The 27,824-nt window shown below is 52.6% G+C and overlaps 2 protein-coding genes across 2 annotated transcripts; both read right to left on the minus strand.

Annotated features, from left to right (window-relative positions):
• Window positions 1-2,267: 2,267 nt before the first annotated feature.
• CATSPER4 (cation channel sperm associated 4) lies at window positions 2,268-16,193 on the minus strand (the record flags this gene model as incomplete). The annotated part of the gene is made up of 11 exons (XM_079777869.1): window positions 2,268-2,439; window positions 2,992-3,157; window positions 3,455-3,666; window positions 4,569-4,746; window positions 6,111-6,244; window positions 6,438-6,558; window positions 6,728-6,825; window positions 11,032-11,133; window positions 15,347-15,490; window positions 15,941-16,018; window positions 16,143-16,193. 11 exons carry the CDS (start codon window positions 16,191-16,193, stop codon window positions 2,389-2,391), a joined length of 1,335 nt encoding a protein of 444 aa, XP_079633995.1. The 3' UTR covers window positions 2,268-2,388.
• A 758-nt stretch (window positions 16,194-16,951) lies between these two features.
• CNKSR1 (connector enhancer of kinase suppressor of Ras 1) lies at window positions 16,952-27,177 on the minus strand. Its single transcript, XM_079776883.1, has 21 exons — window positions 27,046-27,177; window positions 24,413-24,570; window positions 24,129-24,310; window positions 23,556-23,640; window positions 23,105-23,146; window positions 22,909-23,013; window positions 22,058-22,117; window positions 21,874-21,942; window positions 21,425-21,526; window positions 21,274-21,344; window positions 21,101-21,174; window positions 20,855-20,955; window positions 20,750-20,780; window positions 20,188-20,360; window positions 19,257-19,330; window positions 19,020-19,091; window positions 18,486-18,559; window positions 18,269-18,330; window positions 18,087-18,186; window positions 17,820-18,001; window positions 16,952-17,581 (listed from the first exon to the last, which is right to left on the minus strand). Exons 1-21 carry the CDS (start codon window positions 27,095-27,097, stop codon window positions 17,327-17,329), a joined length of 2,124 nt encoding a protein of 707 aa, XP_079633009.1. The 5' UTR covers window positions 27,098-27,177; the 3' UTR covers window positions 16,952-17,326.
• Window positions 27,178-27,824: the final 647 nt, after the last annotated feature.

Here is a 27,824-nt window from a genome sequence, read left to right on the forward strand (position 1 = left end):
CTATCCAAGGTCACACAGCCAGGAAGTGGTCCATCAGACCCCCGAGCCCAGTGTCTTCTCTACCATGCTGCACTATCTCACAAAAATGCAGCTTCATTCTCATATCTGAGCCAGCCACTCTGGAGAGAGAAGGGCCCAGCTCAACACAGAAGCCTTCCTCTTTTCCCTGGGCAATGGGCAGAAATAGGCCCATCACCTGATACCCTATCATTGCTATCTGCTTCCTGGATACTCCTGTTCCTGGAAAATGTCATGGGAGTGATGAGACATGCAATTTCCTGTCACCTCCCAATATCTTCCCCCATACTGACCTAGGAGCTCAGGATCCAGGGCTGCCCGCCATCCTCAGCCTCAGCAGAGCTCGTTGCTGGAGTAGGGCAAGAGAGGGCAGCAGGTGTCCGAGCTCCTCGGCCCTCTGTTCTAGGCCAGCGTGGGAGAAAACTAGCCTGCTGAAACCCCAAGCTATTGGTCCAGCCCAGATGGGAAGGACAGACAAAAAGGGGGAGATGGCTGAGATGACAAAATGGAGGAAGTAGATAGATGAAGCTAGCATCCTAGAAGATGGATGACCAAAGCCAGAAGCCCCTTGGAGGTCATCCCATCATGCTTCTGCCTCCAAACTCATTGGTGCCCAAGCCTCTTAGCCAATTAAAGGGTGGGGTGGAGGATGGCTGCGCTCACATTATAGGATCTTCCTGAGGATACTACCTGATCTTCTTCCCCGCCCTGGCCAGCCAGACAAGGAGATGTGAGAGTCCCCAGAGAAGGATAGATGGGAAGGGTGTATGTAGCTACTCACCAGGCAGATTGAGGGCTCAATCTCCAGTAAACAGCAGCAGCAGGAGCAGCAAAAGCCACTGGCTGCCCATAGCTCTGCTGGTTGATGATCCTGGAGGGCACTGGAAAGCAGTCCTGGCCCAAACATCAGCTCCAAGATAGTGAGGCACTGCTGTCACTGGGGCCACCTCTCACCTGCCTGCTGAGTATACCACCCTGTCCCGGGTGTCCAGACTTTTATTCCCTAGGAGATCCCAGAGGGCTTCTCTGGAGTGAAACCAATGCTGATGGGAGGGGGATGGAGGGTAGAGTTTCCCCATCAGCTGCAATCAGTGGGTCTCTGGGGATGTCCATTCAAGTTGATGAATATCCCCAAGGTCCCTAATTGTCAGTCTTTGCTAAATAGCTGGGCAGAACTCCGGGCCTTCCAGCCTTCCCCTCTACCCAACACCAGGGAACCTGAGTCTCAGTGATGTGGCTGATTTCATCGGCCTCCCCACTCCTGGGCTGAGAGCGGGCCATCTGCTCTTGGAGCTGGAAACCAATCTCATCCTCTCCCCATTGCACGGATGTGGAAAGCAGAAAACAAGGCCCAGTGACTTGCCTAAGGACCAGAATCCTGTCCTCCAACATATCTCTTCCTGTTGCCCATGACTGCCACCGCTTTCTTAGACTCTCTGCGTTGCCTAAGTCTGGAACCTGATATGGCTGTAAGTGGTGCTTGGTTTGGAAGTCCCAAGAGGCCTCGCAGGTCACGGGTTCCCCACCAGACTTCATTAACCTGACCCACAAACTCTTCCTGCTGTCTTCCAGTAAGCTTCAGTGCTCCACTCCTCTAGCAAGCCTGCCAGGACCCACAGTGGGCCCAGTCATTCTCCGTTGCCCCAAGATGGAGCTTCCTGTACCTGCATGACTTGGTCAACCATGACCCCATTAGACTAGAATTCCCCACTATGAGGACCAGTCTCTTCTGCCTTCAGACAGAGTGGGTAGGACTGTCTCCTGCATCAGGCAGGGGCTCCCAATCGCCAAATTTTAGGTCTCTAAGCACATGAATTACATCTTTACCATTCAGTCACAGCTATGTAGGGTGCAGATTCTCTCTCCCATTAGACTGGAAGCTCTGGAGGGCAGTCAGTGACTTTCCCATCAGACCTGGGGCAAGGTTGCTCCAAGGTGTTGGAGATCCACAAATAAGACACATTGATCCCAACATAAAACTTTATTGTCAATACACAGATGCCTGGCCTTACTGGCCTCAGCTTTCTCCTCTTAGTTCTTGGACCCATGGAGGCCCCATCTAGTTCTGGCCTAGAGCAGGGGGCCAGGGATGCCCCTACTTAGGCCAAATCCCTGGCTGCCTTGGCCAGCACCTTCTTGCTGTAGGGCTCCCACGCTCATCCAGCGTCCTTCTCCATCCTGGCTCCTCTGGATCTGGAGCTCACAGGCACAGGCCCTAGAGAGGCCACCACCTCCATAGCTCCAGGCATCACCCCAGGTGTAAGGGAGAGGATGGGCTCAGGCCAGGCTTAGCCAAGTCATGCTTGGGATGCAGGAAGATGCAGCAGCTGGGCGTGTGTGCACAGGCCCCTTGGCTCCCCTCCTGCCCTCTCAGCGGCTGCTCCTCTTCTTTTTCATTAAATTTGTGGTCGATTCCTGAACCTGCAAACCAAGAGGTCTTGTCAATACCCTACCCTGCCATGGCAGATGCTCCTTACCCCCCTTCTCCAGCTTCAAGGGTGCCCCATCGAGGCCTCCCAGGGAAGTCCTTCATGTGTCTAGCCTGCCTAGTATCCTCTCTGAGCTTGGGAGCCCAGGCTGTGGAGCTTTACAGTCACAGTCAGATGGTGTGGGGAGCAGAAACTAATGTGGGTGGGTGCCTTTTTCTCCCCAGAGGCTTTCTCCTAAACAGGACCCAGGGGTCCTTTGCCATCAGTGGGCATAAGTATCTGCCACTAAGCAGGAACTGAGCTGGCTCAAGCCTCTCTAAGAAAGGGTAGGTTTGAGGGCACTAGAATCAGAAGTGGGTCAATGAGAGGAATCTGACGGGATTCCCGGGCCTCTTAAAGAAGGAAAGGTGGAACCTAACCAGATTGGCCGACTGGGGGGCGGGCCTTGGAATAGACGAACTTGGACTAGTTCCTCAGAGACTGGGCTGGGCTGGGCTGGGCTGGGTAGGGTGGACACAGATCGGGTAGGAGAGGGAAACGGCACCTTTTCCCTGTGGACGAGCGCAGTGATCAAGTCTTGCTGGCTAGTCATCTCATGGAGGTCCATGGAGGACTTGCTCTCCATCGACTGGGTCTTTGACGAGTGTCTGTGCAATAGCTCCTCCTCCTGCTCCTGGTTGAAGCGGATGGAGCGTACTTCCTCCACTATCCTGGGGGCGGAGGGGTGAGCACGTTCAGGGTAGGGGGAAAAGGGGCAGTCCTCCCACCTGTCCCCTGGTGTCCGCCCCCTTCACCCTCCCTTTTCACGCTGATAGAGATCCAGGCCAAGCCGGGAAGTCTGGACTCCAGCTCCTCCAAGAGGCTGGAGAACGCTGGGCAAGTCACTTAATCTCTCCGGGCCTCAAGGACCACGTTATAAAATGGTGAGGACATAAAGCCAGAAGAATCTGAGGCTCTGCTCAGCCCTAACTCACGGGACTCGGGGGTACCCCCAGTACCCGCCCTACGTGTTGAGCTCATCTCGGATCTCTTTGTACTGCATCAAGTTCTCCTGTATTGCCTCGAGCACCAAACAAAAGTTGTCACAAGCGCTTTCCGAGAGGTTGGACAGGGGGCCCCCCACAAGCGGCTCTTGGGGAAGGCCAGACATCTCCAAACGGGCCACCTCGCAGTGCACCAGCGGCAGGTCCTTATTCGCGTACTCCTCCACATCTTCTCTCTGGGGAAGGGGAAATGGAGAGGGGACAGACAGCTCAGCCAGCACCCCCTCCTCCAGCCTCTTCCCGCTTGGCTTCAGAGAGGATGAGTCTCTTAGGACACCAGGATTCTAATGCCCCTCATTTCAGCTTCCACCAATCTTAGCCTTCTCGCTTCTGCTAAATCCTACCCAGCAAACTTCTAAAGCCCATCTACTCTCAAGTCACAGCCCAGTGACTTCAACACTGTGGGAAGTACTACACCATTCACCTCCCCAACCCTTTGGAGGTTCTAACCCTGACTAAATAATACTGTAGCTAACATTGAGTGAGTTCTTAGTATGTGTCAAGTACTGTTCATTTGTCCATGCCATTCTCATCATAGTACTTTGAGGTAAGTACTATCATTATTCCCATTTTACAGAAGAAGAAATCGAGGCTTAGATTGGTTAAATGCCCTAAGGCAGTGGTCGGCAAACTCATTAGTCAACAGAGCCAAATATCAACAGTACAACGATTGAAATTTCTTTTGAGAGCCAAATTTTTTAAACTTAAACTTCTTCTAACGCCACTTCTTCCAAATAGTCTCGCCCAGGCCGTGGTATTTTGTGGAAGAGCCACACACACTCAAGGGGCCAAAGAGCTGTATCTGGCTCGCAAGCTGCAGTTTGCCGACCACGGGACTAAGGTCACCCAGGCTACTCAGATTGAGTTGCCATAGAAATAAAACATCTAGGAAATCCACAGCCCTCAGAAGCCCCAGTTGGTGAATCGGCACTCAAGGTAGGAAATGCTGCCTCTGGGTCTCAGGCTTGGCTTTCTCCGGGCACTTGAATGTGTGAGCACACACACACATACCCCTATGCTCAAGTCAGCACTCATACATACACTCCCTCTCCTCCCTCTGCCCTCCCATCTCACTCACCTCACTGAAGTTTATTATTCTATCCCGTTTTCCCTGCTCTCCTGCCTTCATCATTAGCTCCAGGTTGGTGGTCACCACGACGACCAACAGGTTGATGCCAATAAGGGCACCAATAGTGATGAAGGTGATAAAGTAGAAGGCACCCGCAACCTCCATTGCGTAGTCCCTGGTCTTCGCCCTGGAGATGGCAGGTAGGGGCCTTGTCACTGCCCTGGCCCTTTAAGCTGTTTCCTCATCTATGAAATGGGGAAATTATCTCAAGGCCTACTAGGACTTCTGCTGCCTCACTACTATTGTTAGATCCAATGCCTACTTCTAATTGTCATAGCAGCTGCTCTTTACTGAGCACCTGCTGTACTGCCAGACAGCAGGGTCCTCAACTCACCCCTGCAAGGTGGGGATTTGTACATCAGCATTATCAAGTTTAACCTATTGGCTATACTCTTTCTTATTATAAAAGATAATTCAAGCTCATTATAGAAAGAGCAGAAGGAAAATATACAGGAAAAATCCCACCCACTGTTAATACCTATTGTAAATATCCCATAAAATATCTCCTCTCTCTCTCTCTTTCTCTCTCTCTCTCTCTTTCTCTCTCTCTCTCTCTCTCTCTCTCTCTCTCTCTCTCTCTCAACCCCCCTTGTGTATGTGTGTGTGTGTGTGTGTGTGTGTGTGTGTGTGTGTGTGTGTGTGTGTGTACTATGCCAGGTTCTATGTTAAGAGATTTATATTGATCCTCACAGCAATCCATGACATAGCTAATATTGTATTGTAATCCTCAATTGACAGATAAGAAAACTGAGGCTCAGAAAAGTAATTTGCCCAAGGTCATATGGCTAGTGTGGTAAAGACTCAAAAGCCCAGTCCACCTTTATTGCACACTCTGTGGTTTCTCTACCACCTAAATCATAATGGATAATGACAGTAGAATCCCTTTACCAATCCCTTCTACTCTCACATGAAGGGGATAAAAAGATATCATCAGTGGGCTCAAATCCCTGGAGTGGACTGGAAACAAATACGGTTTAGTCTTAATGGGAAAGGGGGAAAGGACAGAACCCAGGTAGCCACCTGTGGCCAAACGTGACCTTGGGCAGTGAGTCTAAGAATAAATGAAATGAGACCCTCAGTTCCCAGGAGTCCAGGCAGTTTGGTAGGCTCCCATGTGGGCTGGGAGGCTGCCCTAAAGCTCTAGTGCAACCACAGGCAGCTCCCGTGCCCAAGGCCTGCCAACCCGGCTGTTTAGCATGATGGGAGAAATATCCATGAATAGGCCTGTGGTGGGACTTTGATTGTGTGAAGTTTCAAGGAGACAAGGCTTCAAGTAGTCCACCAACCCAGAGGCCCCAAACTCAGGGATCTCTTTCCCTCCTTTAAAGCCCCGACACCCCTTTCCTGCTGGGCCATCCTCATCCCCAGCCCTGGGGCTCCACACCCACCTGGAGCCCTTTCCCCTCTCCAGCCAGTATTTGGTTTGATGAGAGCCCAGCCCCTGCCTTGCCTGGATGGGCTGAGGGATCGGAAGCCTCACAAGGGACTCACTGAAAGTCATTGTAGATATCCACCCAGCCATCTTGGGTGATGCAGATGAAGAGGGTGTACAGGGCCACCTGCATGTTCTGGAAATGCATGGGCACGAATGCACCAAAGAGAGTGACCCCAAACACGGAGAACACCTGCCAGAGAGACCGAAGACCCGTCTGACTTCACACAAGAGCCTTGGAGACAGCACATACAAATGAACGCTGCCAAGGGAATCACAGGGATTTGGGCCCATAAGCCTCTCCTCTTGTCCAGACACCCCTGTATCCCCAATGACCCATGACGTGTTCAGGGAAGGGGAGTGGCTGGGGTGGGGGAGGGACTGACCAGCATGAAGAAGAGGATGAGGGCCAAGATATTGGCCATGTCAGGCACCGACTGCAGGATGACACGAATGATCCGGGCCAGGGGCTCCACAGCCATGCACACATGCACGAGACGAAGGACCCTGTAGCAGAGCCTCTCAGGGATGCCCCTCAGCCCTTCCCAGACCCCTCCTCCTCACTGCCACCCTACCTGCCCAGACAGGCAGAACTATCCCCAGTTGGTAAAGCCCCCCATCTCTTTCCCAGGGTCCAGGGCAGGTCCCCCTCTTTTCTCCAGAGTTCCCAGCTCACCTGAGGGTGTAGGTGATAGAGATGACATTGAGTTCACTAATGAAGAACCCCAGGACCAAGATAAAGATGATGAGGAAGTTGAGGATGTTCCAGCCGTCCTGGGGGGTGGGGTGGGCCAGCCCCAGCGGGGTCTGTCAGGCCCAGCCCATGGAGACATCCTGGGTCTGCCTTCCCCACCCCCCAAGGATGAGGGGATCAATGTTCTTCTCACAGCAGGGCCAGTCATCTGCCATTCACTGTTGTTACTCATTCTGTTGCCCACAAAACATGCCACCCAATAGGCATGCACTTGCTGTCTCATACATGTGTCAACAGTCAAGAGCAGTCTCAGAGACACACAGTGTATAGTTGCACATACATACAAGCTCGTTCCTAAGCTGAGCACCCCCCTTGGTTAGTGCACTGCTGAAAATGGCCTTGCCCTACAGTTAAGTGACAAGAGAGTGTTTGGATGCTCCAGCCTTTGTGTGACACACACTCCAATTAATAATAAAAGAAAAATAAATACTAATAAAAACCTTAAAGACCACTGCTTCAGTAGCCAGTTCAGAGGTGAAGTAGCTCTCACTGTATAGGAGAGACAGGAAATTTTTACAAGCCCTTTGTCCAATAAGGCACAAACTCATCTAGGAGTGGGGATGGGGAAGGAAGCTCACAGAGATGAAAATTCAAGCACAGCTACTAAAGAGGGGAATTTGCTCTACCTAACAAACAATATGTGCATTGACCTTTTGACCAGTGATCCCGCTTCTAGACACCTGACCCACAGAAACTCTAGTTCAAGTACAAAATGACATTTGTATAAGGTTGAAAACAACCAAAGTGTCCAGCAATTGGGCCCTAGTTGAATAAACTATTACACATTAATTCATTGGAGTAGTACCGTTTAGCCATAAAAAAAAGAAAAAAAAGAAAAGTAAAGTAAAAGATCTTCATGTACTGACATAGAAAGTTTTACAGAATCCATTAAGTGACAAAAGCAACGTGCAGCTGATAGAGAAGGGTCCCTGGCTGGTTTGGCTCAGTGGATAGAGCATTGGCCTTCAGACTGAAGGGTCCCTGGCTGGATTCCAATCAAGGGCACATGCCTGGGTTGCGGGCTCAATCCCCATTAGAGGGCAGGCAGGAGGCAGCCGATCAATGATTCTCTCTCATCATTGATGTTTCTATCTCTCTCTCCCTCTCCCTTCCTCTCTGAAATCAATAAAAATATATTTAAAAAATAAAAAAAAGCAAAGTGCAGTACAGTGACAATAGTATGCTACTGTTAGGAAAGGGAGAACTAAAAACATATACTTGTTTGCTTATGATTGCAAAATAAACAGAGGAAGGATAAGCAAGAGACTATAAATATACAAAGATTACCTAGAGAGAGTGGGGGTGGAAAGAAAGGGATGAAAGGGAAGAAATAAAAGCAAGAATTCTGTGTACTTTTCAATAGAGTTTTGACCAATATGTATCTGCACTAAATATTTTTAAACTGTTTTTTAATGAAAAAAATGTTCTTACATTTCTTGGGTAGTCCAATAAACACAAGCTTGCCCAGTGTCCCAAGTTCAGAATGTCTGTGGCTACACATCCATAAGGAGACACAAGTCTGCCTGTCTACAGATTCATTCCTCTACCCATCCAGTATTAAACTCACACTATATGCTAGACCCTGAACCAGATTCTGAAGACACAGGATTTTTGCACTGCTGGGCTCACAGCTTATTTTGTTTTGAGGGAGTTGGGCAGGCAGTAAACATTAACTCTAAGTGAGAAAGATAAGCACATAATAGTAGAGAGACACAGAGCAACAACTAATCTAGCCTGGGAGAGACAGGAAGGCTTCCTGGAAGAGAGAACATTTGAGCGAATCTTAAGCTGTAAGTAGAAGTAAAGCAAGTGAATAAGTGGCATAGACAGGGGTCAGCATGGACAAGACATGGAGGTGAGAAGCAGCAGTGTGTGTGTGTGTGTGTGTGTGTGTGTGTGTGTGTGTGTGTTGGGGAATGCAACTACAAGCAGTTTGGTGCAGCTGGAACACCAGGGTGAGGCCAGGAGTGATGAGGCTGCAAAAATAAGCAAGGATACTTTGGCTTGTGCCTTAGGAAGATCACTTTGATGGCAGCTGGGGACACAGGAAGCCATAGCAACATCCTGGTGAGGGAAAACAAAGCAAGAGCTAAAACAGGGATAGCAGAAATTTGACGAGATCGGGGCGTTCAGGGTGGTATGGCCATAGACAGGGATAGCAGAAATTTGAGGAAGATTTAGGTGGTGAAATAGTGATTAATAGGCTGTGGAGGTAAGGGGAAGGAAGGAGTTACACACGGATGATAAAAAAAAAAGGGAGGGGAGAGCTGGGGACAAAATTGGGGATCCCTATGTGACTGGGTAATATTTGAGATGTTAATTTCCTCCCTTCCCTGTTATTTATCCCTTCCTGTCTTCTCGACACCCCTTCCACCACACCCTTGCAACAGGGATCAGATTTTGTGTATTAGGAACCAGGGGAAGGGGTGGGAGTGGGGAAGGAGGCAAAACCAGCTTCTAACAAGCCCTGGCTTTTGGCACTGGTAGCTTGGTCCCAGAGGAAAGGTTAGGTTTTGGAACATTATCTCAGCCAGGGGTGATTTTGCCCTCCAGGGGACATTTGGCAATGTCTGGGGACATTCTTGGTTATCACAACTAGGATGGTGCTAATGGTATCTAGTGGGTAGATGCCAGGAATGCTGCTAAACATCCTACAATGCATGGGACAGTCCCCACAACAAAAAAGTATCCAGGCCTAAACGTCATTATTGTAGTGCTGCGGTTGAGAAACCCTGGTTTATGGGACAAGCAGAATGGCTTGGAGGAACACAAGATCCTCATGCTTGCTTCAAGTCTCCCGTGCTAAGAAACTCTGGGACAAATTCCTAAGTGTTGCTGAAAGAAACCTCAGGAAGATGAAAGAGGAATGTTCCCTCCTAGTCAATAGATGTCTACCTACATCTAGAGCTAGTTCTGAAAAAGCAAGGCAGGGAAATGTTCACAAAACCAAGGTATTTGAGATATGTCAATATGAACCATCCTATTCTTTTTAAAAAAATTGATTTCAGAGAGGAAAGGAGAAGGAGAGAGAGATAGAAACATCAATGATGAGAGAGAATCATTAATTGGCTGCCTCCTCCATGCCCCACCATGGGGATGGAGCCCACAACCCGGGCATCTATGCCCTGACCAGTAATCAAATCATGACCTCCTGGTTCATAGGTAGATGTTCAACCACTGAGCCATGCTGGCCAGGCTCTTTTTTCTATTAATAAGCATCCTTGCAAGTGTTGTTTGCCCAAAGCAGTTTTTAAGACATTCAGACTTCACAATTTTTGTTCTAGATTCTACATTCTGTGTTCTATGAAGTAAAACCTCTAACCCATTGAAAACTTATAATTCGAATTGGTTGTTCTAGTAACTATATTTAAATGATACTTCCTTTTTATGAGAGGGTTCTTTTTTTGGTAGTTTTTTTTTTTTATAAGCCTCTTCTCGAACATGCCCAAAGGCAAATAAATCCCTTGGCTCCTGAAGTCCTATTCAAACAGAAAGTTTGATTTAATGTAGCTTTCAAACCTATTCTCACAGAGACAGCTTCTCAATATTCTCCAGAACAGGGGTCAGCCAACTCTAGGCCGGGGCAAATCTGGCCAGCAGCTCTTTTTTTGTAAAACCCTCAGGCTAAGAATGGTTGTTGTTGTTGTTTTTAATGGTGGTGGTGGGGAAATCAAAAGAATAATATGTGGTGACACACGCAAATTATATGAAGTTCAAATCTCAGTGTCCTTAAATGAGATTATTGGAGCACAGCCATGTTCATTCACCTATGTGCTGTCTACGGCTTCTCTGTGCTCCCACAACCGAGATGAATGTTTGCAACAGAGACGAGGGCCCACAAAGCTTAAAATCTTTATCTGGCTCTTGATAGAAAAAGTTTGTTGACTCCTACTCTTGAACCCTATAAATTAAGGTAAATGCTCTCAATCTCATTTCCTATATAAGGACATCAAGGTTTTCCCAGGATTATAGAATGGGGGAAGGCTGGAGCAGAGACTGGAACCCAGGGAAGCTGCCCTTCTAAGAATAAGTTACTATATTGTACATCTCAGAAGTAGTCTCTCTCTCTAACACACACACAGACACACACACACACACACACACACACACACACACACACACACACTTCTCAATCTTCAGGGCCAGGAGCACAGGGATGGGGACTGGATGGGGTACACTTCCTAAGGTGGGGTAGGGGTGATGGCAGGGAGGGCCCAGGATCTCACCTTCCAGAAAATCCAGAAGCCATTTAACCAGCCCAGGAGAACCTCACAGATAAGGATGGTCAGCACAATGTCATCTATGGTAGAGAACAACTCATAGTGTCTCTACATGGAAGACAGAGAAAAAGAGAGGGACAGAGAGGTCAGTGGCGTGCAGGACTGGGCAGGGCCAGGGAGAGAGGACGTCCTGGGGGGAGGGAAGGCCCATATTCCTGCCGCTCTTCATCCTCAGCATCTTTGTAGCTCCTTTATTTTATATTTTTAAAAATATATTTTTGTTTATTTCAGAGAGGAAGGGAGAGGGAGGGAGAGAGAGAAAGAAACATCAATGATGAGAGAGAATCATTGATCAGTTGCCTGCACGCCCCCCTATTGGGGATGGAGCCTGCAACCCAGGCATATGCCCTTGACAGGAATCGAACCCCAGGACGCTTCAGTCCATAGGCTGACGCTTTATCCACTGAGCCAAACTGGCTAGGGATGTAGCTCCTTTAGAGCACACTTTGCATGTACATGCCAGGCATCTTGCTAAGACTACACATGCATAATTTTGCTTTCCTGTCACCATCATCCTAAAAAGTAGGCTGTATTCTCATCTTACAGATGAGAAATGAGTGGTGCCCAAGGTCAGACAGCAGTAAAGATTGTTGTCTAGCCCTAGCAGGTGTGACTCGGTTGGATGTTGTCCAGCGCACCAAAAGGTTGCCAGTTCAATTCCCAGTCGGGGCACAATTCTGGGTTATAGGCTCAATCCCCGATAGGGAGCATGCAGGAGGCAGCCGATCAATAGTTCGCTCTCACATCAATGTTTCTCTCTCTCTCTCTCCCTCTCCCTTCCTCTCTCTCTAAAAATCATTTTTTTTTAAAAAAGATTGTTGTCTGACTACAAACCTTTGCTCCCCTAGAGTAAGGATACTTGGAAAAGGGAGACTGGGGGCGGCAGAACTGGTTCCAGAATTGGGAGGAAAAGGCCTACCCCTGAGATAGAAGACACCGAGTTCTATCCTTTCTTCTCTGATTGTCCCAACCACTCTCGCTGCCCCAGCTCCCAAATCCCCCAGGCCAGCCTGACCAAGCTCCTGAGTATCTACTCCGGGACATGTTCTCTGGGTGAATGGAACATGGCCGGATGACTTGATGACTGAATTCTGTTTAAACCCCAACTCATTTTCACCCAAACTAGATACTTCCCCCCTAGTTTCCACTAAGCTGTGACACCACTATAGTCTGTGACCCTATTAATAGCTTCCAGCCCCCTGACTCTACCCTGGCAGTTACCAAAGTCACCTGGACTCCTCCCTTTCTTCACTTCCATGGCCAATAGACTCTGCCCCCAGGCTCGCTGCCACACATGAAAGCCTCTTGCTACCACACCTTGCCACCACCCCCATCCACCAGCTGGGCAGAGCTTCTTAAACCCAGATGAGAGGTTAAGTTTATGGGTTCCAAATTCCCAAAAAGCATCTTGGGCCAGGGATGTCTGCCCATTACAAGGAAGAGCTTTCTGTCCCCTCATCTGTCACCTCAGTTCCACCCCACTGGCCACTGAAGGCAATAGGCTCCCCTATTTATAGAAAGAATTACCTAAATAGTCCTCCTGCCTTCTCCAAGTCATGGGCATCTATTGCCTTCTCTACCACTAGACTTCCATGGTTCCCCATGACCTGTAGGGTAAGGTTCAAACTAGTCTGGCATTCACAGGCCTCTAGGATTCGACCTCCATGACACATATCCTATACCAGTGCTTTTAACATTTTTTACTAGGACCCATAATAGGAAATCTATTTTACATCTTACATTTCTCTCTCTCTCTCTCTCTCTCTCTCTCTCTCTCTCTCTCTCTCTCTCTCTCTCCCTCTTACACACACACACAGACAATTTCTATTTAATTCTTTTTCATCTTACTATTTCATCCTATATCACAATGTTAGTATCTGCAATCTGGATTGATTTCATGATCCATCAATGTGTGTGATCTACCTCCCCATCTACTCATTCTCCAAATCTAGCAATAGGGTTTCTGTTAATACCATATCAAGGTCATGAAAGCTAAATCCAGGGGATACGTCAGAGTCCTTACTGCCTTGTCTCTTAGCCACATCTGCCATTGTGCCCGCTCCCCTGAGCGTACACTGTCCTGGGTTTCCTCCCACTCCTCTGGCACACCTTCTCCTCAGTCTCCCTTGCACCTCCTCTTCCACTTTCTACCCTTTAATTGCAGGTACTCCTCTAGAGCTCTGCATTGGCCTGTTCTCACTCAATTCTCTCTCCAGGCAACCTCATCAATTCCTTTAGCTTCGGCAACTATCCATCCAGATGCTGGCAACTCTCATGTCACCACCTCCATCCCAGTGCTCTCTGAGGCATTTCAGAGTTGACCTCTAACCCCTCACTATCTTTGTGTGGATATTGCATGGGCATCGCAGACACTACACAACTCGAACTGAACTCAGCATCCTCCCCAAACCTGCTCATCCTATGTCCTCATGTCCCAACAAAAAGCACCAGAAACATAACTTCTTGCTCTCCCTTTCTCTGTGTACGTGAGATGGTGACAGATGTTAAACGAGGTAGCACTTGTCAGTGCTCACTAAGTGTTTGCTATAAAGTAAATCAATCTAGAAGGCCCATGGATCTGACTCCTAGGGAACTTCAGATACATGTGATCTCTTTTTACCTACTGCCATTAGCCTGGTCCAAGCCCCATCAGCTTTTACCTGAACATCTCCCACACCATCTTGCCTGCTTCACTGTTTCCCATTCTTGATACTCTCCCTTCCGTAGCCCTCACTGTGGCAGGCAGGGTAAGTTTTATAACATGCCTGGTCATGTCACTTCCATGCTTTAAACTCTTCCCTGGCTTTCCAATGACATAGGATAAACGCCACCCTCCTTGACATAACTTAAAGGCCCTGCCCCAGACCACCTTTCTGAACCCATCAGTCACCACATTGGACACTTAAAAAAATGTTGATTTTTAAATAGCACAATCCATGTATGTTGTATATCCCTTGTAAGAAAAAAGCATGAGACCAGTGTCACACTGGCCTTCAAGTTGGACACATAGAACACACATGCTATTTCTCCTGCCCCCAAACACTCTTCCTCACGTCTCTCTGCCTGGCCAACTCATTCTACCCATTCTTTAGTCTCTGCTTAATGTCCCTTTCTCCAGGAAGCCTTCCTCAACCCATCGGGTTCGATGCCTTCTCCATGTGCTCTGACACGCAGGCATTTATAATGACACTAGCATTCCCGTTGCAGGAAAAATCCTGCAATAGGGTTTCCTGCTACACTCTACCCCACCCCGCCTGCTCTCCTCCCTTCTCCCCCGCCCCGGCCTTCTCCACCAGCCCGCCTGCTTTTCTCCCTTCTCCCCCGGCCCCGCCTGGGATCCTCCCTTCTCCCCCGCCCCGCCTTCTCTGCCAGCCCGCCTGCTCTCCTTCCTTCTCCCCTGGCCCCGCCTCCGCTCCTCCCTTCTCCTCCCCCTGGCTTGCTTGCTTCTCTGCAGCTTTGCTCCCTTCTGCAACTCTTGGCTTTTTTCTATGCTGTCTTGATATGCAAATTAGCTGCCATCTTGGTTGAGTTAATTTGCATACTCATCCTGATTGGCTGGTGGGCGTGGCCTGGGCATAGCAAAGGTGTGGTCAATTTGCATATTTGTCTATTATTAGGTAGGATTATTAGGTAGGATGTTTGTGTCTGAGACAGAACTGCATCTGTTGTGTTCATACCTGGAACCCTAGCACTGAGTACAGTGCATGGCACAGAGCGATTCTCTCTCAGTGACTAGTGATTACCTTTGCCCTAGCCATTGTGGCTAAGTTGGTTGGGCATCCTCCCATGCACTAGGGAGATTGCTAATTCCATTCCCAGTCAAGGATACATGTCCAGGTTGCAGGCTCCATCCCCAGTGCAGGAGGCAGCTGATCAATATTGCACTCTCACATCGATGTTTCGCTTGTTCTCTCCTTCTCCCTTCCCCTCTCTCTAAAAATCCATTTTTAAAAATCTTATAAATAAATAAATAAATAAATAAGAGATACCCTTCCCTACAAGGCATCTGTTTGCCTGCCTCTACTCACACCATTTTTCCCCTGCCCTTCCTATACAAATGCAATGTGTTCCTCAAAGCTGGGCCCCCTCCACCACAATGTCTTCCTTTATCTCTAGACCACTGGAAGGTCAGTGCTGGCAGGCCTTGAAGAGCAGCCAATCCAATCATCGCGGACAGGAAGGAGCCTGAGGCCCAGAGAGGGAAGTGCCTTACGCAGGCCCCATTAGGTCAGTGAGTGCAGAGGTCAGGCTAGAGTCCCACCTGGCCAAGGATGTAGTTGGTGCGGAGCGCGATGGTGATGGCGTTGACCACCAGCAGCGTGGCCAGCAGCAGCTGAAACGCCCAGTGTTGGAGCAGCTGCTTGACATACATTCGAGTGAAGAACTCCTGCATTTCCCAGGCATCCTGGGAGAGGGCGAAGGACCTTCCTTCAGGCAGGTATCACCGTAGGAGGCCTCTGCCTGCATGTTTGCTCTCAGTGAATGGGGTTCTCTGAGGAAGGCCACTCTGGGGGGAAGGGGCCTAAGCGGGAATCATGGTATGGGGTATCAGTGTAGAGGTCACTACCTAAATGGCCCACTGCTGGGGGATCTTTGTCGGAGTCATCACAAGGGAGACTCTTTTAGGATCTCTGTTGGTAGGAGACTGTCATTATAGAGGGGTTCCTATGGGGGGCACTGACAGGCAGTTCTAACATATCATGGGGGGGGGTGCCTGCAGGCATTACTGCTGGGGAGTGTCCTCTGGAAGGACATTTAGAAGGCAAAAGGGACAGAGTGATTATGAGGCTTGTTGCCACATGGGCACAGCTGCAAAAGGGTCACTGTGGGTGAGGTTGGACCACCTTGTCCTTACCTTTCTGTTAATGATGTCTCCGCGGTCGATGAGCACTTGCTCCTCTGGCCAGAAGTAGGGATCACGAGGGGACCTCTGCTAGGGTGAGGAGAGGGCCCATCAGCGCAGCCCCTACCCCTCTGGACCCAGCACAGTCCTCCTGTGCCCCACCCGATCCTGGGGTGCCCAGATTAAATGGTAGAGCCCGGCAGGGGTCATCTACCATGACACTCAAAGACTTGATAGTCCTTCGCTGCCATCTGCTATCCGTCATAGTGGCTCAGTCTCCTCCTACTCTTCAAAGAAACTTTATTCCATGCCGTCTTGCTCCCCCTCGTGGTGATATCATAGAGGCCTCTGTGACTCCGGCCATTTGCATTCCACCAAGGAATTCCAGTCTCGAGAGAAGTTCCTCCCACTGAATTCCCTTGATATCCCACCGAGAAAGCCAGGCACACTAAGGACCTTGGCTGGGGTCAGAGGTCAGAGGCTGACAGAGCAGGTCAGGTCTCCTCTACAACCTGGATGGAGAGGATTGTGTCCCTACTCCAAATCCAGGAGCTGGAGGTGACACTGGGCTAAGGAGAGGAAAAGAATGTTCACCTCAGGGCCTTCCTCCCAGCTGACGACAACCGGCACCTCTCCCCTCTGGCTATGCCATCTCACCACCCTGGTCTCCAGGAGCCCACCCTGCCCTTCATGCAAGGTATGTGCCCCATCTAGGGAAAGGCCGGTCTCTGTTTTTCACTTTGTCTCCCCTGAGATGGGACAGGAAAGCAAACCTTTGGTCTCTAAAGGACTGGGACAGATGAGCACGAGTAGAAGCCCTCGTGAGGCACGGATTAGCAATCCTCATCCTGGTGGACAGGAGCTTCACGCACAGCCCCGGCCAGTGGGCTAGTGACCAAGAGCGCTCACCCCTGTCTGACAGTTTTTCATCCCAGTCCCCCTGCGGAGCCCATTCCTGACGCTAATATGGAAGTCAAGCACGGATGTGGATTCATTTTAGAGAAATTGACTTTATTTGGTTGAAGTGTCTCTTGTGTAAAGGGAGCAAGGCCTGTACAGACCGGTTTGGGGAGGGAGAAATGCCAAAGGACTGAGGGAGGCCCCCACGGGTCAGAGGACGGACCGGAGAGAGTTTCCTTCAGCCTTGCCTCCCACTCTTTTGTTGCCAAGGCGGGAGAGGGTGGCACTGAGATCTCATTACATTACCCCACTCCAGGGGAGAAGGGAGCAGAAATAGTGGCCGCTCAGGCAGAAGGGGGTCAGCTGGGGTAAAGCCACGGACCACTTCTACTTCCAACCTTGCACAGAACACAAGGACGCTCTGTCCTAGACATGCCTGAGGCCAGAGGTGGAGGTGGTCCTCAGGGCCAGAGGTCAGGAACTAGGTGCTGGTCAGGGTCAGAGGTTGCTCTCTGGGGTCAGGTGGCAAAGATGGGAGTGTTCCTCAGGGTCAGAGGACAGGGGGCGGGCAGAATGTTCTCCGGAGCCAGAGGTCTGGACTTGGGAGCTGCTCTCAGCCTGCACCACGCCCCAGGCCCCCAGGCCCTCTGAGTAGAGCTCCTGGTTCTGCTCTTTCCACCGTCGGAACTTCTCTCCCGTCAGCTCAGGGTCGCCCAGCACTTCTTCCAGGGCCTGCAGCTCCTGCAGCTTTGCCTGTAAGGAGCGTCCCTTAGGGGCCATGATCGCCCAGGGAGGGCGGCAGAGCCTGAGCCCAGGGCTAATTTTGGAGTCTAGTGCCTAGAACATAGCATGGGCCCAGTCTAGCCCTGGTTCTCAAACCAGGAACCTAGAACTTGGCCAACTCCACAACTGAGCCCAGGGCTGTGGGCCAGCAACCAGAGCCCAAAGCGTAGAGCCCAGCCCCCTGCCATGCGCGGTGTCCCCAGCTGACCTTGAGTGTGCTCTGTAGCGCCCGCACACGGTGCACTCGCTCATTGAGCTGGGGGTCTCGGTTGCGCCGCATGAAAGAGCTCCGCCATTGCTCTTGAGTGAGGGGCTGTGGCTGGCCCAGGAGGGACACGCCGCCCTGCCTCAGCCCCCGCACCATTCCTTCCAGTGTCCCCTCACTGCTGTCTGTGGGGCGGGGGGGAAAGCAGGATGAGGATGTGCCTGTCCCAGGCCCAGCTCTCCACCTCAGCGCCCACCCCCAGCACAGCACCTGTTGGAAGGCCAAAGGAGGTCCGTGGGCTGCCCTGCATGGGGGTGGCTGCAGGGGATGTGTCTCCACGGGGGGGACTCCCAGCTTGGCCCAGGCTGGGCTGTGGGCAGCGTGGAAGGAGAGAAAGGTGTCAGTCTGCGCTCTGTGCCCTGCTGCTCACCCCCCACCAGTCCCCTACTCACCGAGGCTGAGCGGGACCCAGCCTCATCGTCAAGGTCTTCTACTTCTGTTTCACTGTAGCAGTCTGGGGTGAACAGGAGCAGTTGGGGAACACACTAAGCTTCACACGGTTTTGGGGGGCCAGGAAGGGGGTGAGGGCATTTGAGTTCCCAGCCTCCATCCCAGGAAAGGCAGAAGCTCAGGTGAGACACAGTGAGACCCACCCCTGTGAGCACCCACCTTCCTCTCGGGGTAGGGCGGCCTGGCCTGGAGACTGGTACTTGGAAATGCAGGTGATGAGATGGCGCACCCACCTGTGGAGGGGCAAATGGGTCTGAGGGAATTTCCAGGTACTGTATGCCAAGGGCCTTTCCCCTATATGATCGTCTAATCCCCTGTTCGGCAAACTGTGGCTCTCGAGCCACATGCGGCTCTTTGGCCCCTTGAGTGTGGCTCTTCCACAAAATACCACGGCCTGGGCGAGTCTATTTTGAAGAAGCGGCAGTTAGAAGAAGTTAAAGTTTAAAAAATTTGGCTCTCCAAAGAAACTTCAATCGTTGTACTGTTGATATTTGGCTCTGCTGACCACTGGTCTAATCTAATCTTCAGAGCAACTCTGAGAGGTAGGAACTCTTATTAGTCCATTTTATAGCTAATGAAACTGAGGCTTAGGAAAGTGAGTGCCTTGATCAACCACTATCAGAGAGCGGAGATTTGAACCCAGGCTCCCAAGCACTCACGTGGAAGCCTGGGAGTGGAGAGGGGCGCACTCACATGCTCAGATCCGTCAGGGTATCGGCAGCGAAGATGAAGGGTTTGTACACGTCATGGGTGAGCTGGAACACACTGCCAGGGAGCAGAGGGCCTTCCCTCAGCCTGGGTGTGCCCATCTAGAACCCGGAGAGGCCGCACCGCAATCCCAGCTCCCTGCCGCCTCCACCCCACCCCTACCGTCACCCCGTATCTCCTTTTCTCTTCCCACCACCCAGCCCGTCACACCCAGGACTTAACTATTTTTTCTTCTGATCATGCCCACTTTCCAGACTGTAGTTGGAGACATTGATGAGGCCCTCAGCCTTCTCATCCTGGGGGGATCACAGTGAGGTCAGCATGAAGCCCCCACACTCTCGAGGTCATCAGGTTCCTGAGGCCACATCCCACGGGGGCATCTGCTGGGCTCTCTAACCACAAACCTCTTGGTGTTAGGAGCTCAGGGCAGAAATTTAGGGGGGTGGTGTGGGTGTGACCAAGGAGGGCCTTTGAGCCAGGAAAGGGGAGCCAAGGAGATCCAGAGAAACAGCCTAGAAGAGGAGGCTGCGCCCACATTTGCTCCGTCAATAGGCACAGAGGAAGCCGCCTCGTACCACCGAGCCCTGCAGAGGCTGCTCTCCCTCTGGCCTGCTTGCTCCTTTCCGCCTGACTGGCCCTCAGGTGCTGATTTCCCAGGGAGCCTGCGCCGCGCCTCAGGCGGGACTGGCCACCTCTGTGGGCTCCCCACCCCGCCCCCCATCCCCTGGACTTTTCCTTTGTCACAGCGTGTGTTCCCAGCACTATCCTTGAGCGTGTATTCACCCTCCCCCACCCACCCCCCAGCCTGGAGTAGCAAGAACTCCCCAGTGTCCAAGTCTCCCCAGTGTCCTCGGTGCCCAGCCCAGAGCTGAGTAACAGCGGGCACCTGCATGTTTGCTGAGGAATAAACAATCGAATGAATGGCCTATCACTAGGATGGACAGAACAACAGATGAGGAAGGAAAGGTGCTTTTACACACATAGCAGCTCATTCCTCTTTGAAGAGTGTCCCCATTTTAGAGACAGGAACACTGGGGCTCAGGAGGGTTTGTGGCCCACCTGTGACCACAGTGGGAGTAGATGGTGGGGAGTAGGGACAAGAACTGTGGCCCTGAGGTGACTCATCTGCTTACGCAGGTGTGTCGGGTCTCACCTGGGGCTGGCGGTACCAGTAGAGCTTGTGTCTCTTGAGCACAAACCAGCAGCGGCGCCAGCGAGGGCTCATGAAGCCCCCGGGCACCTTGCGCAGCAGGAGCCAGCCGTCGCAGTCTGGCTGGCCCAGCTCCCGGCAGGACACCCGCCGGCGGCTCAGCCGCGTCGCCACGCCTGCAGCAGCACAGCACGGGCATCAGTGAGGGGCTGGCAAGGCACCATGGACCCCCAAATCTGCTCCCTTGTCTACCAGGAGAGCACCCCCTGATATTTCTGAACCCATACTCTGTGCTTGGAATGAATCACCTGTCAGCTCTGAGTAATGACTCTCCGCATTGTGGAGGTGAGGAAATTAAAGAACGGAGGACAGGCTGTTAGCTCAGACTCAGAGCGCACGAGAGGCCCAGGCTGGGAGCACGGGTCTGTCTGATCCAGGAGACAGAGCTCTTTCCCGAAGGGCTGAGTGTAAAGTGTGTGTGTGTGGGGGGTCCTGCCCAGCACTATAAAGACTTCTTAGAGCTGCTCGTGTCAGGGGACCCCCACATGTTGGGTGCATCTCCTACCTTTTGATTTCTTCCGATCGAGGACAGGACTCTGGAAGGACCACAGGGGGTTAGAGAAGGTCTGGATTTGAACCACACCCCTCCTTGCTGAGCCCCTCAGCTTACCTTGTCTTCTAGGGGTTCACGAGTCTCTGCTCCCCCTGTTGGGAGTGTGGCTGGGGGTGCAGGGGTAATGGGCAGGGGCTCAGGGTCAAGAGAGGCAGAGTCTGTCAGGGAAGGAGAAGAGAGGGGAGTCCATGAGCCCAGTCCAGGCCGGGCAGTAGGGTGGGGGCATCAGGGTCCAGGGGTCAGAGCCAGGCACCCCACATGTCTTTCCTAGGGCATCACCACATTGTGGGACTTTGAAACTACCTGTTGAGGCAGGGCTGGACCCAGGACTTGGGTGTGAAGTCAAGTTGAAGGGAAAGATGTCTTCAGATGTGGCCCTGGGGGGAGGAGAGCAAGGGGAGATGAGAGGAGAGCAAGGGGAGATGGGATGAGCCCATGGCTCCCCCACTAGACGCACCCAGGGCAGAGCCTGTTACCTGGGAGACAGTGGGCCCAGAGCCAGCGATGGGACCCTCGGCTGTGGGGAGCCCAGGGCCTGCGGAGGGGACTGGGGAACAACCAGAAGCAGGTGATTCAGCTGGCAACAGGAATCTGAAAGCGGCTGAGGGCAGGTCAGGGGACAGGTACCTGTGGAGGTGTCTCCGGCACCGGAACCTTCTTCAGCACTAAGCTGACCTTGGCTGGTTCCCGAAACAGCTCCCTCACCACGTTCTTATGGGGCCAGCCCACCTGGGGGACGGGACAGGGACACGGGGCTGGGTCAGCTGGGCAGGAGGCTCTAAAACAACCCAACAGCCCCCTCCCTTGGAGCACTCTCTCAGCCTCCTGGTTCTCCTCCTTCTCCTGATCCTCCTCCTCCTCCTTCTCCTTCTCCTCCCCCTCCTCCTCTAGGAAGCCTCCATGAGCCCCTTCAGCTTGGCTCTGCGGAGGCCGCTCTGGCTTGTGTGAGCTGACTCACCTGATGTAAGGCAATTCCCACAACCCTGGTCTCGGCAAGAGTCCCTGCCTGACCCACAGCCCTGGGTTCTACCCGGTCACCCCTTCGCTCCCACTACGTCGCTCTTGTTCTCACTCACCACCACCTGCTCGTTGACCTGGACAATCTCATCTCCAGGCAGGATCTGCAGCCGCAAGTTGGGAGGGACCTGGTGTGGGAGGTGAGGCTCAGAGGGTGCACCCTTCCGGGGCCTGAAGCTGGCGTGGCTGGCTGGTAAAAGGGTCTTAGGGGGCAGGCGGCTGAAAAGGCTGTGGGGTTCTCACCTGGGTGCCCACTTGGGACACGAAGTGCAGGCAGTTGCTGGTGGTGTGGATTTCCAGACCCTGTGAAAGCAGAGGCTGGAGTCACCGAGGGTGTGGGCGCAGCGGGGCCAGCGGGCGGGACCCCCGCTAGGCAACAAAATCCTTGGGTGGGCAGAACTGGGGAAAGAGCTGGCCCCAGCTGGCACTGCCCAACTTGCTGTGTGACTTCGGGCTTGTCACTCCTCTGTGGGTCTCTGCCTCTGCCTTTAATGAGGATCAGAGGGAAGTGGGGCGGCTGACTCCTCAGGTGTGACATTCTCAGCCGCTCTCCTAAGGGGTAAGCAGGGATGGGCAGGGCAGGGGCAGCGCTGGGGCTCTGGCTTTCCCAGCGGGAGAGGTTAAAGCAGCAAAGTTCATGTCCTCTCCCCAACCTTCCAGGTCTGCACCTCAGGGCTAGAATGTGGCACCTGAGGATTGGGAAGGTGCTGAACACTGTGGGACCCCAGGAAAGTCCTCTAGGCATTTTTCTTTTTTCTTTTTTTGGTCCTCTGGGCCTTGAACGTCTGCACAAAAAAGGCCTTCTAGCCATAACAGCACAGGAATCCGTGGGATCCTGGAACCATGTTTCAGGGCCCAGGCCAGGCTGCCAAGAGGTGAGAGGGGAGCCCTGGCCGGGAGCCCAGTTGGTTGGAGCGCTGTCCCGATATGCCAAGGTTGTGGGTTCAATCCCCGGTCAGGGCACACACAGAAAGCAAACAATAAATGCGTACATAAGTAGAACAACAAATCAGTGTGTCTCTCTCTCACTTAAAAAACACACCGATAAATGAAATTGAAAAAGAAAAGGCGAGAGGTCAGAGGTCAGAGGTCACCAGAGGATCATCCAGCTGCACGTGTTCCAGCACGGCCCTCTGCTCCAGAAGCTCCTGGGGGCTGCAGCTCAGAATGCTGTGGCAGATCCCGGTCACGTGGCTGCACTGGGATGGGGAGCACAATGCCCAGACTGAGCCCCACCCACCGCACCCTATCCCCATTACCCCGCACCCCCTCAAACACACACACACTTACGATCTGCAGGACTTGGCTCTCCCTGTCCGCTGCTGGGCAGTCCTGGAAGCAGTGGGAGCAGGAGCCTTCCCTGAGCAGGGGCACTGCCTTCTCCGAGGGCAGGGTGGGTTCCCAGCAGTCCCTCCCTGCCTCCACTCCCCGGCCCCCTTTCCAGAACTACACGGCCGCAGAGCTCCGTCCCCAAGGTCTCCCCCTGACACCAGGCCCCCAGAAGTCTCCACCTATGCCCTCTCCTCTCCCCCCTCCTGAGGGTCAAACTCCTGGGGGTGCCCTGGCCAGCTAGGAGACCCCCTGCCCCCATTGCCGCCTACCCAGTGGCTGGGCACCTCTCTTCCTGCTCTTGCCTCCTCCTGCCCTTACACCCGATCTTGTGCTGATTCACAGGTTATAAAAAGCTCTTGCCTGACCTGTCTCTACAGCCTGGGCCAAACCTGGCCCCTGGTTCTCCTACCTCCTGCAAGGCCAGGCCCAGCTTCCGGCACAACTCCCCGATCTCCTGGCAGGCCGAGAAGTCATTCAAGTGGGTGAAGAGGTACCTGGCAGGGGGAAGGATGGAACAGTGGTTAGCAAACTGTGCTTAACAGTCAAGTCACAGAACCACTCAGAGCCGACTGTTTAGGCACTGGGGAGTCAGAAGTTAAATACATAATTCCATCAATAATGATTTAACTGCAACTGCTGTGAAGTGCAGGGAGCTCTGAGAATATATACCAGGGAAGGCTTCCCTGAGGAGGTGACACTTATGCTGGGATCTGTGGGACAAGCAGTAACCAGTGGAGGGGAGGAGCTCTCTATGCAGAGTTGTTGATGACCGCTGTCATTACAAGCTGGCGGGGTGGGGTGGGTAGAAACCCAGGCGACCCAGTGCCCCCAAGCAGACCAACTAACCTCCTTGCCCTGCACCACCATATCTGGGCAAGAGCCAAGCTCTGTTTTTCTTTCCTGGGCCCTGAGGAGGCCAAGGATGAGAAGGGTCCCCCCATCAGTCACCCCAACCCCGTACGTTAGGAGGAGCCTGAGGTACCTGTTGAGCCAGAAGAGGAGGGTACGGGCCTCACGCACCAGCTCCACAGCCGCACTGAGGACATCAGCCGGGGGCTCGGCACAGCCCCCCAGGCGGCCTTGGACTAAGCTCTGGAAGACATGGGTCCCCTCCAGCAGCCTCTCTGTCAGGCTCTGCAGGTTCTCTGTCTGTAGCCCAGAACTCTGTGCCAGAGAGGGAGCTGGTCACCGCCCTGGCAGTGACCAGCCCATCAGACACCCCCAGGCGGGTGGAAGCTGCAGCCAGTGTGGCCACCATTCACTCACCAGGGCCCGGAGCTGTTCCACCCCTTCCAGGATGAGCTCCTGGTGGCCCAGGGGGCGCACGGTCAGAGCCTCAAGGCTACGGGGACAGAGCTGCAGCAGGTACTTGCCAGGCAGCTCCCAGTCCTCAAAGCAGTAATCCTGCAGGGAGTCATCGAGGCCTGGAGGGACAGCAGGGGTCAGCATGGGGGAGCCAGGGGGTGGCATGGCCTTTCTGGCCACTTCTTCACTCCCATAAAGCCCCTTTCCCTCCCATCTGTTCCTAATAACAACCCTGAGACCTAGGCTGTGTTCTGCCCATTTCACAGATGAGGCTACTGAGTTGAGAAGTAGGATAGTTTCCCCAGACCAGCAGCAGCCTCACTGGAGAGCTAGTTAGAAATGCAAATTTTTGGCTCTATCCTGCACCTGCTAAGTAACTCAGGGGTAGGGCCCCGCAGTTCTGGTTTTAACAAATCCTCCAGTTGTTCTGATGCTTGCTTGTCTACTAAATGGGGAGTAAGAACATGGATGGAGCTTTGGAATCAGGAAGGCCTGAATGTCAGCGCTTGAGCAAGTAACTTAATTGCTCTGTGCCTCAGTTCCCTCACCTGTAAATGGTGACAATAAAAGCATCTACCTTCTAATCATGTGTAAATGACATGATACATGTCAAACACTTGGCCCATTTCCTGGCTTGTGGGAGACCATCAGTAACAGCACTTACCGCCAGAGTTTTTACCACGGTCTACAAGGCCCGGGGTGATCGGCTGCCCCGTGCCTCTCCAGTCTCATCACTTGACACAGCCCCTCAAACCCAGCACTTCAGATGCAGACACTAACTCCCTGGACTGTGCTTCCGTCCCAGGGTCCTTGCAGGTGCTACTACTCCTGCCTGGACTGCACTTCCAGCTCCTTCCTCCCTTTTTCAGGTAACTCCCTGCAGGAAGTGCTCCACAACGCTCCAGGTTGGGGCGGGGCCTCTTCTGCTCCCACTGCTTCCTGTGCCTCCAGAAACACCTGCAACTGAGCATCAGCCTCTCCCACTTGATCGAGAGCTCTTCAAGCACGGGGCCTGAAATAACCGCGCATCTCTAATTCCAGCCCTTGCCTGGCACAAATAAGAAGACTATCTATTGAATGCTTACTATGAGCTGGGCAAAATCTTAAGGGCTGTAAACACATTCAGGACGTGAAGGCGATCTGGCTGCGACATCTGTCACCCCACTGATCCCCAGGGTTGGCTCAGCTGATCTGGCTGACTAGCAGGTGTCCCCTCCCTCCCAAAGCTGCATGCTCAGTTGAAGAGGACGACCTTCCCCAATAGAAGAGAGGCCCATTCTTCGATCAAGGGTTAAAATTAATTAATTAATTAATTGACGAATTAATTAATTAAAAATAAACATATTCAGAATTTGATCCTCACCGAATCTAGAATGCAGAGACTACTGTTATTCCCATTTTGCAGGTGGGAAAACGGATACAAACAGAGGTTAACAGTTTGCTCACCCTTTGAAGGAATTCCTCCCATTCAAGCAAGCCAGGTTCCTTCCCTGGAGAACCTGTGTGGTCAGCAGCTCTCCCTCGTTCCCTGTGTGACATTAAGAGCACTGGACAGGAGTTCATGGGAGCTCCTGGGAAGGAACCTGGCTTGCTTGAATGGGAGGAATTCCTTCAAAGAGTGAGCAAACTGTTACTCCATAGCTATGGGCCCTTGAGCAAATTCCCATGTACAATGAATGTGCTGTGCTGCCTCCCACACTGAGCTACATACACATCCCAGGCACTTGTCATGATAGTCTCATTCTGTGCGCTTCATGACACGTGAGTTGCCATTCTCATTTTTATGGAGAGGGAAACGGAGACCTATGGTCACAGAACTGGTGAGTGGAGGGGCTGGGCCTGAAACCCAGTCTGGGAGTCTGAATTCAACCCTGAATCCTGCTGTGATAGGGTTAGTCACCCTGAGCCTGACCCCAGGGTACTCATGGTGCCCCTCTCGGAGAAACTCACCTGCCCTGACTCACCTGCCCCTCCCACCTGCATGGCAGAGGTCTCCACTTCTCTGAGTCTGTGGGCCGTCTGGGACTTTCCCATCCATTTGGGCTCCCTGAGCCTGTGCGGTATCTCCCTTAGAGACCCCTGGGCACAAGCGGGGTGGGGGGGAGTGGGGGCTGTGCCAAACTTTCATCAGGTTGGGGCTCTGCTTCACACACTGGGAGCCTCAGGGTGGAGAGAAGGGAAACAGGGCCGGCTCTATTCCAAAGCCAGAGCAAATCACTTCCTGGCTCAGCGCGTCGGTTTCCGCTTCAGAAAAATGGGTTTAAAAACAGCCCTCTAGCCCTGGGGCCGAGGGAAGATTAAGGAGATACAGTGGGTGTGGGCCGCGCTGGGGCCACCCCCTCTGTTTTCATTACCCACCGCCTCTCCATCGCCACCCTGGCAGCCTCTTGGGATGACGGGGCAACGGGAGACCCCTTCTGGCTCCTCGGGCCTCCGGGGCTCATCTCTGCCTCGCACAGTTGCAGATACCAGGCAGACGCTAACCAACACTCTGACAGACGAACCACCTGCCAGCCTCAGCAGGCCCTTTTCCTTTATTTACCTCTCCCGGTCCCAGTGCCCCTCAAGCCCAACTCTGCCCCGGCCCCACCCACCTCTCAGCCAGGCTGCCACCTTCCCGGGGGTCCAGGTCTCTACTGGCTCCATGGTGGAGTCCAATCCGCCCGAAGGGATCAAGGGATCGCGCCCGTTCCGTCCTGCGGGCGCAGGAATTTCCGCTCCCAGAGCCCAGGGGTGGGGAGGGGCTGGGCTGGGCTGGGCCCGGGGCGGAGCCACCAGCATACCTGGGCCCACGTGGTTGGCCAGGTGAGGAGCTGAGACGGCCATTGGTCCACCGCCCGTCTGCCCCCTGCCCGCCCTTCAGGCCTGCGAGGGCGGCTGGGCGGCTTAATGGGGGCGGGGGGAGGGGGGAGGGGGAGGGGAGAGGGCGGCGGTGCCACTGGTGTGTAACCCCTGTGACCTCAGAGTCGGCCTGGGGTCCAGCCCCAAACTGGCTTCAGGAGGGACTGTGACCTTTAGGCTCCTCAAAAAGGGGCTGAAGCCGGGCCGATGTGGCTCAGTGGTGCCCAATCTATGGCAGCTATGTTGCAGGAGTCACTGAAACAGTGTGATTTAACGGCGGGTTAATAACTATCATGATTTAAAATATATTTTTTTATTGATTTTTTAGAAAGAGAGGGAGAAACATCGATGTGAGAATGAAACATTCCAGCCATGTGCCCTGACCAGGAATCAAATTGGCAACCTTTCAGTGTGCATGGAATGACGCCCAACCGAGCCACACCAGCAAAGGCAACTATCACGATTTTGAAATAGTTTTGAGCATAAATATTTTGAGATACTTGCAATAACTACAATTCATTATAAAAATATA

This window comes from Cnephaeus nilssonii, assembly GCF_951640355.1.
Source record: "Cnephaeus nilssonii genome assembly, chromosome: 7".
Taxonomy (NCBI): Eukaryota; Metazoa; Chordata; class Mammalia; order Chiroptera; family Vespertilionidae; genus Cnephaeus; species Cnephaeus nilssonii.

What these genes read in the sequence shown, in the direction of transcription:
- CNKSR1 (XM_079776883.1), bottom strand. Translation starts at nt 27,097, where the DNA reads ATGGAGCCAGTAGAGACCTGGACCCCCGGGAAGGTGGCAGCCTGGCTG. An exon ending in TGGAACAGCTCCGGGCCCTG is followed by an intron (nt 24,311 to 24,412) that starts GTGAGTGAATGG and finishes TCTCTGGCACAG; the next exon opens with AGTTCTGGGCTACAGACAGA. An exon ending in CTCCTTTGGCCTTCCAACAG is followed by an intron (nt 18,002 to 18,086) that starts GTGCTGTGCTGG and finishes CCCGCCCCACAG; the next exon opens with ACAGCAGTGAGGGGACACTG.